This window comes from Elaeis guineensis, chromosome 4 (genome assembly GCF_000442705.2).
Source record: "Elaeis guineensis isolate ETL-2024a chromosome 4, EG11, whole genome shotgun sequence".
Lineage (NCBI taxonomy): Eukaryota > Viridiplantae > Streptophyta > Magnoliopsida > Arecales > Arecaceae > Elaeis > Elaeis guineensis.
The window spans coordinates 40,970,943-40,990,548 of NC_025996.2; the positions used below are offsets into that span (position 1 = coordinate 40,970,943).

The 19,606-nt window shown below is 36.3% G+C and overlaps 1 protein-coding gene across 1 annotated transcript in view; it reads right to left on the bottom strand.

Moving 5' to 3' along the window:
• LOC105042882 (tripeptidyl-peptidase 2) overlaps nucleotides 1–19,606 on the bottom strand; it is a 95,190-nt gene that overhangs the window by 12,601 nt on the left and 62,983 nt on the right. The window contains 7 exon segments of the mRNA XM_010920241.4: nucleotides 67–159; nucleotides 785–853; nucleotides 1,038–1,169; nucleotides 1,290–1,341; nucleotides 1,425–1,510; nucleotides 10,652–10,724; nucleotides 18,392–18,471. Of these exon segments, the coding sequence (XP_010918543.2) occupies nucleotides 67–159; nucleotides 785–853; nucleotides 1,038–1,169; nucleotides 1,290–1,341; nucleotides 1,425–1,510; nucleotides 10,652–10,724; nucleotides 18,392–18,471 (585 nt within the window).

Genomic DNA, 19,606 nt, shown 5'->3' on the forward strand with positions numbered 1-19,606 from the left:
ATATCAAAATATATAAACCATTAAAAGATGGGAATAGAAAGAAGAAAATGGCAGATGGAATGCTACCTTAAGAGAAGTGGAAAGTTCATTCCATGCTAATCTCTCTTCTTCAGTATCTCGTTTCAGGCTTGACAGAACCTTTATCTTAGCATCTCGTACCTGATCAAAGTGAGCATGTTAACACAAAAGAACTATCTAGTGTAGCAGATCTATTTTAAATAGATGAACACAAAAAAATGTGTACAATTTAAATTGCTATGTACCAAACTTTTTGTACTTTCATATAATATACAAAGATGAATAATAGGAACTGGTAAGTCTCCAAAATTATAGTGGAAAATGAGACATTAATATGGCTATTATTTAGTATTTGAAATATCTTACCATACCAAGGTTTAGATCAAATTCAGAAAGCAGATTTAAGCATTCAAGTACTAGGAAAATAACATGCAAAATAAAGAAATGCTGGTCGATTTGCATTACATGGTAAAGTACATACCATGTTAATGCCTTGCATGCAGCACTGGCACACTATCAGCTGCATACCAGTGCACTGCATGCCACAGCACTGGTGCACACTAAGCACTGGCACAGCATGCAGGATAGAAGCTGCACTAGTGCTCAACTGACATGTGAATAGTGCACAATATGTCAATCTAGGGAAATGAGTGCACATGCACAAACCATGAGGAACTTTACCAGTCAAAACCACATATTAGGAATATCATGTAAAACACAACAAAATAAGCCACAACCTGCAATGGACAAATTGTATTTTAATTACCTCTTCTTCCAAACGCTCAGAGACACTTTTTGTGCAGGTACCAGTACCCTTTCCTTTGTCTTCATCAACCTGTAAAACATAATTCTAAAATATAGTAAAAACCCATGAAGTTGAGGTAACCAACAGCTCCAAAGGATATCATGTATACCATGATCTTTAGACCACAAAGTCAAGCAGCTCAAAAATTTTGAAAACACTTGACTGAGAAAGTTGAAGAACTGAGAAAGTTAAAGAAAGTCAACCATATTCTTACCTTGGATGGTGGTATAAGATAAGATACACGATAAGATACTGGTGGTTTTTGGTTTTGGTCATCATTTTTGCTGCTAACTGTTACAGTACCATAGGATATTGATCCAAGCAATACGGCTCCAGCAGGAGAGTTCTGCAAGCATTACAATTATTCAAAAGTCATACACTATAATATATTAAAGGAGAAAAGGATAACCAGTCATTGGTTCACTTTGAAAAAAAAATACAATGGCGCTCTGCAACTGATAGATACCTTTGCAAGCTTTTCTTTGGATGGTGGACCCAGATAAAATGCTTCTGGTTCACTGGAAAAAAATATGGAAGCCTAGATTAGGCCAACAAAAGCTTGTTAAAGGATGATGGCATGATCTGAAAAAAATTAGTGTACCCAGGAACTAAAACTGTGGTTTTAAAGGTGGCATTTCCGATTATGGGGCCATCAGGTTGAGAAAAAAAGCTCAATCGAATGCGGTCCTGCATTTAAAAATGAAGTTTTATATCAGTTGTACGAAGATTTCCTTCAAATAGAATAAAGCTTGTTACTGCTGGCACAATGCAGAAAGTTCCAAATTATATTCAAGAATTTATAGTTATCTTGAATAACATATATATATATATATATATATATATAAAGTACTATGTGAAATCTTCAATTTTTTCCTCTTCTTCTATCCCTATCCCATAGGTACAGCATTTGAATCAATAGAGAACCTTTTCTTCAGTATAAATCGATAGTATTACATTCCAATTCCTGCCCAATACCTCCCAAGGAAAATCCGGAATTGGATCTAAAATTGACGGGTTGGTGTGAGCTTATCCATGTAGTTATACACTCTTCAAATAGGAATCAATTTTCTGACCTAGCTTTTGTGCTTTGGTGAGTCATCCGAGATCCTTTTGATGACCTATGCTGTGTTGAAGGGATCTATATGATCTGATTGCTTGCATAAGGCCCACGATAGTAATGGAACCAGGAAACATAAGCAGAAAAGATAGTTCTTTCAGAAAAGATAGTTCTTTTGCATTCTATTATATCACTATTAGTATCAGTTAGTGCTCCCGGCTCCGTGAGTCCTTTTTTCCGTAATGAACTATTGGCACTAGTCCTACATTTTGTCTCTATAGACCAAGGAGAAGGGGCGAAGAGGCTTATACCATGAGAGAAGCAAGGAGGTCAACCTACTTCAAATATATAACATAAATTCTGGCAATAAATAGATTTAAACCCTCATGTCGATCCAAATGAATCAGTCTTTAAGCAAAGATAAACTTTGCCTGCTAGGCAAGAGGATAGCAATTTACAAATTCTATTCCGATAGGACATGTATTTCTATTACTATTAAATTAATAAATGAAAATGAAGTAGCTAATGGTGGGGTTACCATTATCCTTTTTCTTGTATGTGTTCCTAAGAAAAAGAATTTCTCCATTTCATTATTTTTCGAGGTCTCAAAAAAAGGGTGTGAAACACATAAAAACTCTTGAATGGAAATTGAAAAAAAATATAGCTCCAGTTCCTTCAAAAATGTAAGATCATTCACGCAAGAAGGGGTGATCCATATCATCTTCACTTGGTTATGCTTCCCCTCTTTTTTTAACAATATCAAGTCGAGTTCTTCTCTTACTAGTATCAAAAAGAACACCCTGAACAAAATATTCGCATAAAACCTATTCGATTTGGATCGAGAAAATCGTATGGATTTTATTAAACCATGTGCTATAGCTCGAATCCATAGTCAATCCTATTTCTGATAGGAGCAGTTGACAATTGAATTCAATCTTTTCCATTATTTTACTAACCATAATAGCACGAAAAAAAGGTTCGGCTCCAAGTTGTTCAGGAATAGTGTCATTGAGTTCCAGGATCCTTTTTCTTAGGATTAGTTAGTTCGATTTCTTGATAGGGCCAGAAAGGGATATAACTAATCGATAGTGTCATTATGACGTAGTGGAAGTCATCAATTCGAGCTTGATTATCCATAAACCCAGTGTGAGTTTTCCTATTTTGACTTGCTCCCCCATAATGATCGGATGAGAATGGTTAAGAGGCTTGTGGGACTGACATGATAGGATAGGGATGGCTATATTGCTGGGAGGAACTCCAGACTAACATGAAGCACATGGATACAAGTTATGTCTTGGAATAAAGACAATTTCGAATCAGCTTTGTCTACAAATAAGGAAGCTATAAGTAATGCAAATGAATCTCATGGATAGTTCAATCCTGGCTCAGGATGAATGCTAGTGTCATGCTTAACATATGCAAGCCGAACTGAAAGTGGTGTTTCCAGTGGCAAACAAGTAATATGTAAGAACTTATCCTTGGAAGGGAAACAACAATTGAAAATAGTTGTTAATACCCCATAGGCTGAGCAAAAGGAGGAATCCGCCCAAGGGGCTCGTGCCTGATTAGCTAGTTGGTGAGGCAATAGCTTACCAAGACGATGATCAATAGCTGGTCCAAGAGGATGATCAACCACACTGGGACTGTGACACAGCCCAAACTCCCACGGAAGGCAGTATATGTATATACACACACACACACACACACTAATAACACAGGCACTTATTTTTATATTCAGATTCTTTAGCAATAGACAACCAATGTCCATGTCTGTTTATAATTTTACCCTCTATAGATCTACACTTCAAAGAAGGCTCACAATCTTGGTAACAATGTCGCCATGTCCGATATAAGGGTTGGTTCGGCATACTAACACAAGGTATGCCCCCTATATGATAGCATATTGGATCAAGTATAACTATCATGCCATTCTATTCTTTTGATCAATTTTATTCTGCATGTTGAAAAATTGTTCGTTGATCTGGCAACCAAACCACTTCGGAAATTCTTTAGTTTGTTGGTGCAGTTTATTATATCTTGTATTTCACGTTGGATGTCAACAAAAGTTCAAAAATGTTTTTGAAAAAGATTACCTTCTACCCATATTGCTTCAGAATTAATGGTTTGGTCACCTCAATTTGGTTGCTTTGTTGAGGATCAGAAAGTTTAGTCTATGACCTGGTATATGATAATTGGACCCAATGGCCCAATTCGGTCTATCATACCATCCCAACCACAAACCAGGATGGTTCATGCTCTAAGTACAAATGGGGACTTGAGCCAGTCCTCATTATGACAAACCACTTGGAACCTAATGATTTTGAATGGTTCAAATTGGTAAGGTCCTGGTTAGGGCCTGATTTACCCATTCACTCAAATGAGGGAGAAAAGATCACCACACCCTTTTCTCCCAACATTTCACCTGTGAACAACATAAGAGAGGAGAGAGAGCAAAGAAAGAAAGGAAAGGAGACTGGTAAGGAGAGAATGGAAGGTGAATAGGAAGGGCAAATTCTCAGTTCACCAAGATATTTTTCAAGATTACCTCTTCCATTTTCTTTTCTTTTACATCCCATACCAAAATTTTGTATCTTCGCATGATTTCGTGATATATCATAGATCTTAATCGAACTTATGCGATGATATAACCTTTTATATTTATATTTATTTTATTTTCTATTAAAAATATATTTTTGTATAAAATTAATAAAAAACAAAAGAGATGTTAGATTCCCAATATTCATGTTATTTTCATTATCAAGCATGCTATCTGCTATTGTTTCTTCCAGCACTTTGATTCATTTTCAGTGTAGTAATTGTTTCTCGAATAAAAGACCAACTTTATAATAACTCCTAGATTGTTTACACTATTAATACTTCATATGCAATGAACAAAAATAATGTGCTACCTCCTAAAAGAAGTAATTAGACATAATAAAAATTTAATTTTCAATATTTTATTCAGACTAAATATTATATTTTAATTTAAAAATATAGTTAATTCAAAAAATCATGGGACTTCAGTAGCATTTAAAGATATTTCTGACATGTTTTTGGCGAATGTATCATATTTTCCTAATACTCATGAAATTTATACATATTTTTGCAAATTTAATATAAAATTTATTAATGCAATGAAAATGTATGAAAATTCAGAACTAAGTTTTAAGGTAGCCAGCATTTTTTTAGGAATTTTGAAATTTTCTTTTTTTTTGAGTAATTTTAAATAGAAAAATTAATTCATGCATGAAAAATTAAGGATTCATGCAACCTTTTCTGAAAAATTATTGGCAAATTGACACATACAACATCCGTAGCCACCCGATGCCTAACAACTGCAACCACCACAAAGTTCAGGGAGAAGCCAATTAAGATCATAGTCTGGTTCAAAGTCGGGATCTCCAATCAGAGATATGACAAAAGGATGTTGAGAGATTACCATGGCACTAGGGGTAGCAAGAGAAGCAAAGCTAAAAAGGGAGGCTGAACTAGTTGGGGTAGTTTGCATATTGGGGCCAAAGAAGAGAGCCGAGGTCGATTAAGCAAGGGTGAGAAGCTAGTGCTTTAGACATCCACTAGGGCAAAGTAAAACTAAGGAACGAAGATATATATACATATAAAGTTTTAAATCCCATAGGACAGGGCAGTCCCAATTTTTCCATGGAACGGAATGTGCCGCCATCCCACCTTATCCCGAAATTTGGGACAAAAGATGTCCCAAAGCATCCCGATCGGAATGCTGGGACACTAGCAAGACGGCCCTATCCCGACACATAGGATGGTATCCCATCCCGGTGTCCCATGGAATGTCATGCTAGGACCTGAATCCTTGTTATATATATATATATAATATATATATATATATATATAAATATATATATATATATATATATATATATATGTTTGACAGAGTGGATAAGGAGCCATTTCATAGCGGCTTCAAGACTTTGAGCCTTTCGATGAGGGATCCTAGGTCATCTGATGATGCATGCAATAATGATAATGGCTCTTTGAGGTGATGACAAATTCAATGGTCAGGGTGGAGATAGTGGATAGAAGGGCATGGTAAGCAGTCCAATATGCTTCATTCAACCGATTTGAGTATGGGATGCTGGATAGGAACCATGGGCATAGGGGCGAGGAGGACAATGTAGCATACAAGAGGGGACCTATAGGTGATGGTCATGGTACTAAAGGAAGTATCAAGACTCCTCCGATACTTAAGATCATCATCCTCTACTGATGGAGCATCAGTATTAGTATGGCTATCGAGTACAAACAACTTACCTAAATCCTGGGTGGGCACAATGAGAGTCAAGTCCCAAGGTTCAACTAAGAATGTGCTATGGACATGTATGAGGGACATAAAATGCTTGACTTGGAGTTGAACATATGCATGCATATTGTATCCCAATTTTTTATATAAGTATTTTACATTTTCAATGTCAGTTAATTTAACATGTACTATACAACCACACAATTCTTTGGGCATATAAGATAAAGAACTTTAAAGCATATTATATTTAAACATCAAAAATAAACTCATAAAACCCTACTTTCTATAAACTAAATAATGGATGCCTAAAAATTTTGAAACTAAAAAAATAGGTTTTTTCATGCGACCAATATGGTCAAAGGATACGATATGGTACTTGTACCATACAATCTCCCACTAATACACAGTCCAGTATCGAGATTGGGAATATTGGTTGTGATTAAGGATTCAAGTCCGGAAAGGACGTTCTACGGGACACCGAGATAGGGTACCATCCCATGTGTCGGGACAAGATTGTCCCACTATCATCCCAACATCTCAATCGGTACATCTTGGGACATACCCTGCCCAAGTGTCAGGACAGGACGAGATGACAGTGCATCCCATTTCATGGGAAAACTAGAACAACCTCATCCCATGGGATTTAAAATCTTGATTGTGATCACCATTAATAAGAAAAGATAAGAAAGCAATGCATCTAGAAATTAGCACATTCATCAATATTAAGGATCCCACTGCACAAGATGTTGTAAAAAGTAGATACGCAAGATCGAAGTCTATCACAAGTGATCATAGAATTCGTAGATGGTGTGGCGACAGACTTAAGTGCATTGTTTCTTTTCCAATAGCTTTCCTCATTATACAAAAGTCAACAATGAAGATGACAGGTGCAGCATTATGGTTTAAAATATTTGAACTGTTTTTCTTATAAGGATCCTCCCGTAATAAAGGATAATGCATGAATAGTGTAGAACAAGAAGTGAGTAGAATTGTCACTGCATTTTAAGTCATGATACGAAAGCATTGTTCCTGACTCATAAAATAGCCAAAGATAACCAAAATGACCAGCAAACTATCCCAAATAAAAGCTAAAAGAGATCCTTCTGGCATCCCTTTATTGATTCTTCATAGAGCAAGATAATATTTATGCTCTTTAGGACACTGGCTGGCCACTAGGACGATCTCCAAATTGAAGATTATATTTCCATAATTATTCATAGATACAAGAGTTTATAAAATAGTACCTGTGGAATCATACTTAACAACATCAGAGGATAAGGATTTTTTTTTTTTTAAAAAAAAAGATCAACAAATATTCTCTCCACAACCATTATGTAGGTTTTCAGGATTGGGGTTGCAGTAGTAAAAGACCAAACTATGGATCCATATTTGGTTTTTGGGAAATGTTTCGAATAAGGATCATAGCAAGTTTTCTCATTTTGATATGTCTTTGGAGCATGGAATTTTTGTTATTGGAGTGATCTGAAAGAAAATTATTTCCCCAGCTTTAGAAGAAACATGGACAATAAGGAGCATATAATGATACATCTTATGTAAATTGTATTTTAAGAGTTGATTCAACGGAATCAGTTTGTACATCCTCCTCTTTTTATATGACCAGCATGGCTCTTATAGATTGAGGTTAAGGAATTTTCGAGTGAGATCAATAGAAAAAATACTCTGTTGGTGTGGTAGCATATGTTTTATCAGCTTGTTTACAAAGAAATAAGAAAACTTCTGGAAGTGAGGGAATGAGGTTCAGTAAGACTGCATGTTGTTGGGGTAGAAGATCTGAAAAGGGGTCAGTGGGACTCATACATGGCAGATATCCTATCAATGAGAGGTTTTGTAAAAAAAAGAAAAAACAAAAAGGTTTCTAACTGGGATCTTATTTACAAAAAAAAAAGAAGCTGGCTTATTTGCATCAACTGTGAATTGATTTGGGTTAGAATCCAGAAGGAAAATTTTAGTGGGTTTGTATGAAAAGAGGGTGAGGAAGTGGTTTTGGATAATGTCAACCTTTATTTGAGATTAGGGCTTCAAACCTGAGTAAATATTCTCAATTTGGTTATCATTTATGAGATTCCAAAAAGATCCAAGGCATGTTCACTGAACAGCCCTGAACTGGGTGTTCCGTGTTGCCAAACTGTACCAGCAACTTGCCGATGCAGTTCTTCGATTCTGAACACTGGCTGGAGGAAGAAGGAAAGAGAGGAAGAGAGAGAGGGGGAAGGGAAGGAGAGAAAAAGGCTAGTAGTGGCCACCAAAGGGCTGTCAAGGCCTCTGGAACTCCCTTGAGTCCAAATAGATGAAAAAAGAGAGAGAGGGGGGGAGGGAGAGAAATGGATGAAGGGGTAGACAGCAAGGAAGTTGGTGGTGGCTTCCAAAAGGCCACGGAGGCCCCCGGACTATCGGTTTTCCCTGTACAGCCTTTATTGGATCAGAACAAGAGCGACTTACCCCTATTTCGATTGGGTTTTCAATTTTTTTCTCAAACAACAAAATTGTCGACTTCACTATGGATCAGGAAAAAAATTAAAACCTGATCAAAATAGGGGCAAGTTGCCCTTGTTCTAATCCAACGGAAATCGTGGGGGGGAATCCGACCGTTCGAAGGCCTCTATGGCCCTTCGGCAACCACTGCCGGTTTTCCCTCCATCTCCCCCTCCATTCATTTCTCTCCCTCCCTATCTCTCTATATTTTCATCTATTTGGACTCGAGGGGAGCTCTGGAGGCCCTGGTGGGTCACCAGCAGCCACCGCCGGCCTTCCTCTCCCTCCCTTCCCCAGCCCCCTCTCTCTCTCTTTTCCTATCCAGTTCTCCCTCTCCTCCCCTTTCTTTGATGTGTCAATTCAGATATGATACCACTCGATATGAAAGCATGCCAAACTGTACCGTCGGCCGACTGGCATAGGATCCAGTTCCGATTCTACGAACCTTAATCGAGGGCCTAGCTGTAGTAGCTATCAAATGGGTGAGAATTTGAGGTGTTCAACCATGAAGAAAGATTTTTATAGATATCTTTTTTGAAAGAAGATGAGGAAGATGGAGTTTGCTGATGGAAGCAATGATCCAAGTGGAATTTGAATTTAAATTATGCATGCTACCTGGATCTGCACAAATAGATTTACTATTATAGATGACAACTCAGTGGGATTTAAAAATAGGATTCACATGATTAGGAAATGTTAAATTTTCATTGGTTATAGACATTTTGGACACCATCCAGATGATGAATGTGCAGCTGGTCTAGCCATATTGATAGTTCCCAATTCTCGCACTCAATTGCCACCAATTATTTGGCCATCTAGAACCTACTGTAGCTTTCACCACATGGGATTGCTTTACGATTAATTTCATCAAAAAAGGCATCCATTGTTTTCTTTGCAATTTCAAGTATCAGGTTAATTCTTCATGCAAAAACAAAAGAAATAGTACAAGATGAGGCTCGCCATCTCGGTATTGGACCCATATAGGTTTTCTATTACAATATCGGTGCATGGTGAGGTATGAGATAGAGAGGCATACCAAGTATCAGTATGGTATGAGACTGCATACCAGTATAGTTCGGTACTAATTAGTACGGCAAACCTTGGTACAAGGTTAATTGAAATTTCTTATAAGAAAATCTATAACTTGTCGAACTAGCAACATCTTTCGGGAGAGAATAAATTTCTTGTAAGGTGGCTAATTTATCATATGCTTGTTTTAGAAGGTTGCCATGATGAAAACACCACCATATATTGGCTCATCAGGTCAAAAATATGACATAAGGAAATTTTATGCATACATTAAATTTTCTGATCTTCAACTTGCTCATGTTAACCAAAAGGCTCTTGGATGCCATCAAGGATACAGGAAGATCTTCCACTAATTTCACCATCTTGAAATCAATTGAGTGAAGCAAAATATGCAATGCTTAAGAGGATAAGGATTTGAGTGTGGTATGGGGAATTAGCAAGTTGGTAGACAGAAAGGAATACATAGTCAGGAAGATCAAAAGACAGATGACTAAGAGGGACATGATTGCTGAAAAGTGAATAAAGGGGCTTCACAGAAGAAATCAATTCACTAACGAACAGGAGGCTGATTCAAAGGAAAAGTGTGATGCAACCAGTCAATATCCACATATCAACTACAATGATAATAAATGATAATGAAAGCATCAAGTAGAATAGTATTAAGAGATTTGCATATTTAACTTAAACCCATCTAAGAAAAATTTCTATTATAACTCCATAATTGCATGCTCAGTCTGACATGATAAAACCTACAATGTAAGCCAAAATACAGTAAAATCTTTAAACAAACTGTAATAGCCATTGAAAAACTTTACCTATTATTGATCAAGAATTCAATATATACAAGATCTATCTTATTAGTCCAAACAATTTATATGTCAGCCAGCAAAACCTCTAAACATGATCAACTATTATATAAACAGATTGATTCCTTTAAAAAAATTATCATTCTGGACTTTGATAATGCTTTTACCTTTTTCTCCAGTTTCTTTTCAATAAACAATACTAGTTGCTTCATTTTCTCCAAGAACTGCACATTTTCATGCCTGCACATATGAGATTAATATATTTAGTCCAAGAATGCTTAAAAACAAACAGTTGATGTTCTACCCCGAGCACATTTCCTCAATAGCTTCTACTTCTAATTTGTTTTCATGCAGGTTACCTAAGGGATTCATATAATTATCATGTTCCAAAGTCCAAACTAATGTGAAAGGTGGCATACATGTATATTTCTGCTAAAGTGTGTATGGCCATGAACCTCTGTCCACTAATAAACATGGATATGTGATGCCATATAGATTCAAAGGAAGCAACCTGACAATGATCTTCGGTGCCCATACTTATCCATTTTTTCTTTTCTTTTTTTTTCTTGACTTTTTGAGCCACTCCATTCTTAAAAGTAAACATTCTTCTTCATCATCATTTTCCTATGTCATTTTAGCTATTAACATATAATTCACATTGTACAATAGCAATCTGAATCATTGATCTTTTTTCTTTTTATGCACATTTCTCCACTTACCTACCTCCCCATTCCATCCAGTACGGCCGTACCATCCAATATGGGGCATAGTACCGTATCAGGAGGGCATTGATAAGAAACTTAAGTTCGGGTCAATACAGATCCCATAATGCCCCATACTGAGGTATACTGCCCCATATTGAGACATACCAAGGTGTGTATCAAGACATATCAAGATGTGCACTGAGACGTACTGACCTATACCGAGGTGTACCGAGATTAAAAACAAAAGAGAAAAATGATTGAAAGGCTATTTCAATACAGGATGCATACCGCTCCGTACCATACGAAAACCAATAAGGTACCAATCTGGTGCTCAGTACCACATTGCGGACGTTGTTAAATAACTCAGTTGCTACTTGTTCTACTGTAAACCTTATCTTTGATGGGAGAAATGTACAGGTTTCTATTGGTTTGCACTAGAGATATAGTAGATGTTGCAAAAAGCACTGTTTCATTTCTTACAAAAAGAATAAGTTACCACAAACTTTTGCAATGTCACTTGGATATTCACATCCAGCTCCAAAAATTTGTATCAAATACGCATCAGATACTTGGATACTTTTGAAATTCTTTGATAGCCACTTGAAAATGGGAAAAGAGTTGAACTCTTCCAACAATGAGTTTGATCCTCTAGTTTGATATTAGGAGTTAGTAGTTGCTCTTTTTTGAGATTTGTTAAGGATGTAGGCAAGGTTTGCCATCTCAATACTAGACCTCATAATGGTACCATTCTAATATAGGGTCAGTACACAGTACGGCAGATAGTAAGCCATACCAAATGTCAGTGCAATTCGAGATTGCATACCAGTTCAGTACCGGTATGGTACGATACACCCATAATGGTACAGTATCGCCTGGTACGGCAAACATTGGATGCACGTATTGCAGTAACTTTGCAAACTATTATTTCACTAATATCCTTAAGTTAATTAGGAAGTTTGAAGAGGAAACATGTATATTGAAAGATCTTAACAAACAAAAGCTTTGTAACATTTAACTGTTACTGTTTAAACAGATACTATTTAAAGGTACAAATACACAATTTAGTTAAACATCCTTCGAATCCTCGTATCTCTCTGTTTCTCTCTTACCAAGTCAGACACTTGGATATGTGTCCAAATCCAAGAATCTGTTTCCTTGCAAAATGATACCTTTGTCTTTTGGGTTCATGCAAATGTTATTGGTTCAAAGGCTATAGCATAACTCATGGTGTGTGATGTGCAGTATTACCAAGAGTTTCCCATCTGACACAAAGGAATGCATACATATCGGTGAAACGGATATCCATCAAACATTTGGAGGCTTATCAAATAATTAACAAGTTCAGAAATCAAAAAGAAACTAGAAGTACAATTCTACTGGCTTGAAGATTGACAAAGGACAAAGGCATATAAATCAGATATCCTTGAACTAATTTTGGAGTTTGAATGGGAGAGACGTATTTTAATTATGATACTATAGCTAAGGCAGATAACAATAATGAAGTTTTAGCTTTTAAAAGACAGCATGCTACCAGCCTTTTTCAACAATTCTTAACATAATACACTTTAGTTGTTATTCAATATGACCATGAATAACATCATTGAATGATTTATATTTGTGAGATGTGACTACATTCAAAAATTTATGTAAGCCTCATCAAGTTGATGGCAATAAGCCTTTCAACTTGAATGCCAAAAAAGTTGATCATTGAAATTTTTGATATCAAGAGTGACATCGAACACCAAAGCTTGCCATGTAGCATTAAATAAGCTTTGATCCATTTCTTTCTGTAATAGGTGAAACATCTGAAGGAATAGTATCTTATCATATTCTATATTCTGCAGGATTATCATATTTATATAGACACAACTTAGTCAATTGCTTTCCTGTCTCTCCTCTCTCTTTTCGAGTTTGACATTTGGTGCAAATCCAACTTTGATTTGCACAAATGTGCCCGTGCAATGCCCAGCAACATGTGTATATAGGGTTTACCATACCTAGGCACCAGACACACCTTACTACAGTATAGCACAAGGGCTCAATTCAGGACTTTGCACTGACACATGGAGTCTCACCTCTAGCACCATACCATGTATCAATACGGTGACATACCATACCAGCTAGCTACTAGTAATGGTGCTTGGTACTGGTAAAACAAACCTCGATGTACATGGAAATTTAGGGGAAGCTTTATCAATTGACTGGTCGATGGCTGATTGTGCTTAAAAACAGTCTATATTTGAAATCTGTAAATTCTAATTAGTGAAATCACAACATCCCTTATCAGGAATTTCTTGACCATTGCTATTTTTCGTAGTATTTTCGTAGTATTTTCGGTAGAATAAGCTGATAGTAACTTGATTGCTACTGTTGGAATCTTAGGGCATTGTTAGCATTCCTTTGTTTTAGAAGAAAGAAGCTACAAGCTAGGCTTTCTAACTCCTCCAAAAAGCACATTTTTTATCTTTTTTTCCTTGTACAAGCACTTTTTAGTAGATGTTACCAAACATTTATTTTTTGAGGGGAAGTACTTTTTTAAGAAAATAAGCCATAAAAATACTTTTTCTCAAGCACCCCAGAAGAATGGTCTTATGGCACCACAAAGATGAAGTCTGCTAATTATTACATGGCTCAAATGTTTCCTTCAAAAGTTCTATACGCGGCCACATATGCATAGCTCCTAGAGGAGCAGCTTTGATATGCAACGGTGCTGGCAAGCACCCAAGCATCTGCAAAGCCTTGTAGTCCAACATATATGCCATGTGGAAAAAGTCAAGGGCTATGTTGTACGCTAGCTTCTCCTCCCTCTAGCTCCACTTCTCCTCTATGTTCCGTCCTCATTCTCCTTTTGGCTCATCATCCTTGTCCTCCTCTTAATCCTTCTCCACTCTCTCCCAATTGTTCTTCCTTCCCCCTCCTAGCCCAGCATCCATCACCTCTTTCTCCTCTCCTTTCTTCCACCTAGGTTCTTGATTAGGTGCCCATATATCGCATAGGGATTAGGGACTATGTTGAGCCCAACCACCACCATACTATGGCCACTTTATATGCCCTTGAACTCATGAGTCATGAATAAGTGAGTCCTTATGTAAGGAATAAGTTAGATGTTCTAAAAGACTATGAAAGATATCTCAATATCTTCAAAGGACAATCAAGCAATGTAACAAAGACTCAAGGGGTCAACCAGATGTGACTCTAGATGATCACGTAAAGTGCAATAAAGTAGGATAGGTCAGCCACAGTGCATGTTATCTGCAAGATTGCAACAATAAAACAAGATGGAATTTACAAGACTAATAAAAAAATAAAAGGTTTTCCAAATTAATATAAAGAAATAGCTGCAGCTCATCTAGCAAATAAGATCCTCAACTATTAAGATCCAACAATTCTAGCTTTATATTATTCAATCAAATGATAAAAAGTCCAACATAGTATGTAAGATACTATTTTCCTCTCCATCAAAGGCCTTTCTAACATATTGAAGAGCCATTCCAAAATGGTCTAGTAGGTATAGAGTCCAGTTATCAGCAACCACCTAATATAGCTTGTTTAGAAGTCTCCTTTCAGGGCTAATGGAGGGTTGGAATTGCTAGATTATTGGATGTCAAGTTAGCAGAAGAAAAAACTGAATCTCAGATCTCTTAGTGAAGGGAAAGGTTTGAATCCAAAAACACAGCTGGCTAGACTGATCCAATGCATTTGTTATTAAGTTCCCTGGCCATAAATAAATGGCTAGGTTTCAAGGCTTGCAGGGAATGTGTGCGTTACTTTAAGTTTCAAGTTTCCGGTCAGAGGGAGATGAATGGGGAGTAATGATGAGACAAGCCTGTGTAAACTAGGGTAAACTCAAGCTGCACTCAAATCCCAGCATTATTACAACTCAGTTCATGTTCATCATGAAAATGAAGGCCTAGCCCAAGTTAAGTTCAGTTAAAATCAAGCCAACATAAGTTCTTTTATTTTGAGTTTTTGCTAGGCTTGAATTGAAGGCAAGAAGGGGCTAACAAGCAACGTTTGCATCAAGCAGCATAGAAGGTTAGGGTTCAGATAGAAAAAGAAGAGAAGCAAGAGAAGGAGAAGGGTTCATGCATGAGAGATAGAAAGAGTGAGAGCTAGGAGAGACATCAGCCACTGATGCAAAGAAAGAGATAGGAGTAAGGGGTGCCATTATACTCTACCTAGTTATGGCTGTGGGAAGGTGAAGAAACCAAGGTTTTGGAAGGGGAAGGATGGAGAAAATCAGGGTTAAATTTGTCATGTCACGTTACCAGTTCAGTAAACATGGTTAAGTTTGGTACTATAAGCTCTTGAGCCAATTCAAATGAAAACTGGACATCAGTTATCTCTTATATATAAGTATCTAGGTCCTGATCCAAGATTAACAGAACAAAGCCCAAAACATTGTCACCCTTAGCATGGTTGATTGAAGCTGAGAAGCTCTATATCAAGATTCATTTTGTCTCAGTACCAAACCCCATACTAATACCATCCTGTTACAGTATCAGTCATGCTCAGTACAAGGGTCAGTTCAGCATATCAACACTTGGTACACCTCCCATACTACTAGTTTGGTACTGGTATGATCGGGTACACCAATACGCACCGATGCCAACCACAACAACATAGCATGGCCTATATCATTAATGGTAGCAAATAATTGAGCAATCATGTATATGATGGGAAGTAGTAACCTCAAACAAAGACATGCCATTAGCAATAAAAACACAAGACATGCCATTAGCAACAAAAATGCTACCGGTGGAGGCAACTGTGACAATTATGGCGAGGTAATGGCGACAAAGTTTATCCAGCCAACATGGGACAAGAATTAAAGGAGAAACTTGCTATTACAGTATATTGAGTTAACTATATGCCACAGCTTCAAGAAGCATCAGCAAATCTCTGATAGGAAAAGTCGATAGGTGGAGGCCTGTCCCCTCATCAAAAAGAACTACAAAGACGATATTGAAGCTAATTGGGCATGTCATTTCACAAAAAAGAAGATTTGTGGTAGCAAGCACTCGCTAATGGCCCATGATCGTAGAGGTAAATTCCCATATATTGCTACCTAATAGGTACATGAAGAACACTTTTGAATGAACATATGAGCATAAATGGTATAAATGATAAATCCATAATGTAGTCTGAAAAGGTCCAAGCAATAAATTCCTTAATATAATGTTGTTTAAAAGAACGAACCAAGCAAAAAAAATTCAACACGGCATGATCATCTACTAAGGTCAATTCTCTGATGGTCTTCGAACCATTACGTCAAAAATGGGGATATATAGCTCTGATATGACCACCCTAAATATTTGATCCATGATGATAAGATTCATGGAGATGAAAACACAGTGACTGATTGTCCCTTAACATCAAATCCAAAGTTTACAGGCCATGGATGACATGAGGATGAGTAAACTCATTGTTTAATCCAATCAACATGCATATGTGCATATGAAACCAACTCACATCAAAGAAAGATCACCCAGAACTTTTTACAAAGAGCAAAAACACTACCAAATGCAAAAGATAATGCCAAATCATCACAAGAACGCAAAATCTAGAGAGAATTAGTTTAATGCAACAAGTAGCTAGCTAGAAAGGCATGATTAGCAATAATTGCATTCATAAAATAATAAATAGGCTGTGAAATCTCATAAATAGGAATTAAATCCAAATACAATTTTATAACTTATGTGGAAGTAAAACAAGTCAAACAAAGGATCAAAATCTTGATATTGGACCCCATACCAGTACCATCTATTGGTATGCCAAGTACGGATTAGGTTTGGCATACTGAGACTCCATGTGCCACCCATATTGAATCTCAATTCAGTACTCATACATTATAGTATGCCCGATACAGTTTGGTACGTACTGGTAGAAATAGAACTATTATAGAAAGAAAAGGACAATGAAAGCTGATTGCTATTATCATCATGCCTAGCTTCCATGCAAGATTAGAAATCACTCAAATGGAGAAGAGGACATCAAATTATTTCTACACTTTTTGAAGGATTCAGATCATTATAGTTTTAATATACAAGTAAAATACCTTCAAGTGAGAGAACCAACACTGGCTATAGCAAGCAGTTAAACAAGACTGCTTTAGAAATCAGCACTCCATAAAGTGATCCATAACACATTATAGTGAAGCCTTATAAATAAACAAGGAAAGCCCTTTATACTAATTGCAGGGCAGTTATCCAGATGATGACCAAAAACAATCACCATAAATGCACTATATTATGCATTTATACATGTATGTATGGACGTATGTATAAAATACATACATGCATCCATGCATGCATGCATACATACAAATAAATGTATGTGCATTAAAAAGGCACCCATAAAGTATAGTAGGCTATCAAAATCACATAGTCCGTACTTTTTTGCGGCAGCATTAATTTTTATAGGCTCATCATTTACTCATTATTTCATTGACCATAATCCATAATTTATATTTTAAAATTAATACCATAGAATACAATGCTGACCCTCCCCTTCACTTTTGGAGGCATCAGGAGAATATCCCATAAGTATCTAGAGTGTTGTTTTTAAATTTAAACAAATAGGACACTTAATACAAGTATGAAACACATCCAACAAATATCCAACAAATATTGGTATCTAATCTTGATGTGATACGGGCATGGCATTTGATTTATAGTATCGATGCTTCCTAGGAGGATACATACCTGCCTTAACAGCCAAGGTAATAGATCTTTGGATAACTATTCCATAATTTCAATAGTAAGAAATTATTAAAATTTAAAATTAACAGCATGAATTTTTTTTTTTTTCAGTATACAATGGGCCTATGTCCTAAATATTGGTAATAACATATTTTGGGGTATTGACTTTTTGATGAGCTTTACATTTTTTTTTCTCCAGGCCAATTAACTATTTAAAGTTTTATGACATTTCCAAAGAAAATCCAATGAGGTGTATGATTAAATGTAGTTAAAAATATTCATAGTTCATGTAGTTTGACCTACCGAAGGTTAGAGGCTTATAAGCATGTTCAATTTGAGTGTGTGGCTTCCATGCCTATTCTGGTCAAAAAATTGGGAAAAAGCATACATATCTTTAGACAGATCTAGAAAGCAGCATGCCTAGTCAATCTAATTGAAAATTTTATTGTTACTACTGCAAGTTGCACTTTTCATTTGGCCCTTGAATGAAAGATAACCATACCTTATATACAATTGTAGAGTGTATTCTCCCTTGGGAATCTTCACATATTTAGGATACGCATCACCAAATGCATATACTCGCTACAAAACAACAAAAAATTTAGCTCCTCTTTCAACTATACATGAAAGGAATTCACTTGTAGATGCAGCTCAATATAGATCTAAGTCAATTGTAAAAAACACATAATTCATAGTTTCATACAAAACCTAGCTAAACTCCATAGAATTAAAAAGTTAGAAAAATAGATTAGCATAACTAGAACTTATGAAACAATATTTGTCACTGTTGGTTCTCGCAGTTCCTGGCAAAGAAAGCAATACCATAGCAAACTACTCGGTCAGTCAATAAAATAATATTTGTCACATGATCAGGGTACACATCACAAATGCATATACTCGCTACGCAAAGATAACAACAGATAAAGTAGTTCCTCTTTCAAGTTTCAAATATATATAAAAGGAATATACTTGTAGAACTAGTGTAGAAAATTTATATATACATGTGGTATTATATAGGTCGAAGTCAATTTTAAAAACACTGATAATTCATAGTTTCATACAAAACCCATCTAAACTCCATAGAATAGAATAACTAAATTACTTTAGTGTAACTATAACATATGAAATAACATTTGTTATTGTCGCTTCATGCACTCCCTGGTAAAGAATGCAATACCGTAGAGAACCACCTTGTTCAGTCGATATCGTACCGTACCAAACGTGAACCTGGGATGGTTTGTGGTTTCAGTACTGGAATTTGCTTGGACTGGTGCAAACTGGTCCTTCACAGGCTAAATCAAGTAGCAGTTTGGCCTAGTAAGGGCCCTGTACCAATTTTGAACTTCAACAATTGAGGGAGAAGGGGATCCAACACCATTTTCTCCCTCCATTCAAGGTACGAGAGGAGAAATAAAGGGAGAGACAGGAAGGATTAGTTCTTACTCCAGTTCAGGTATCACTCTCTTCCATTTTCTTTTCTTTGTTACATTCCACCAATGGAGAAAAATTGAAAAAGAAATTCAAAAATGTAGGAAAATAATGGCAAAATTTTGTATTCCGGAATAATTTCATGATATATCATAAATCTTAGTATATGTAAATAGTTTTAACTTCATGTATATAGAATTATAGACCACGACAAAAATGGCTGGATCATGGGTATGTTATTGGGGAGGTAATAATCTATCTGTGTATATGTCCGATTAGCATCCTAATC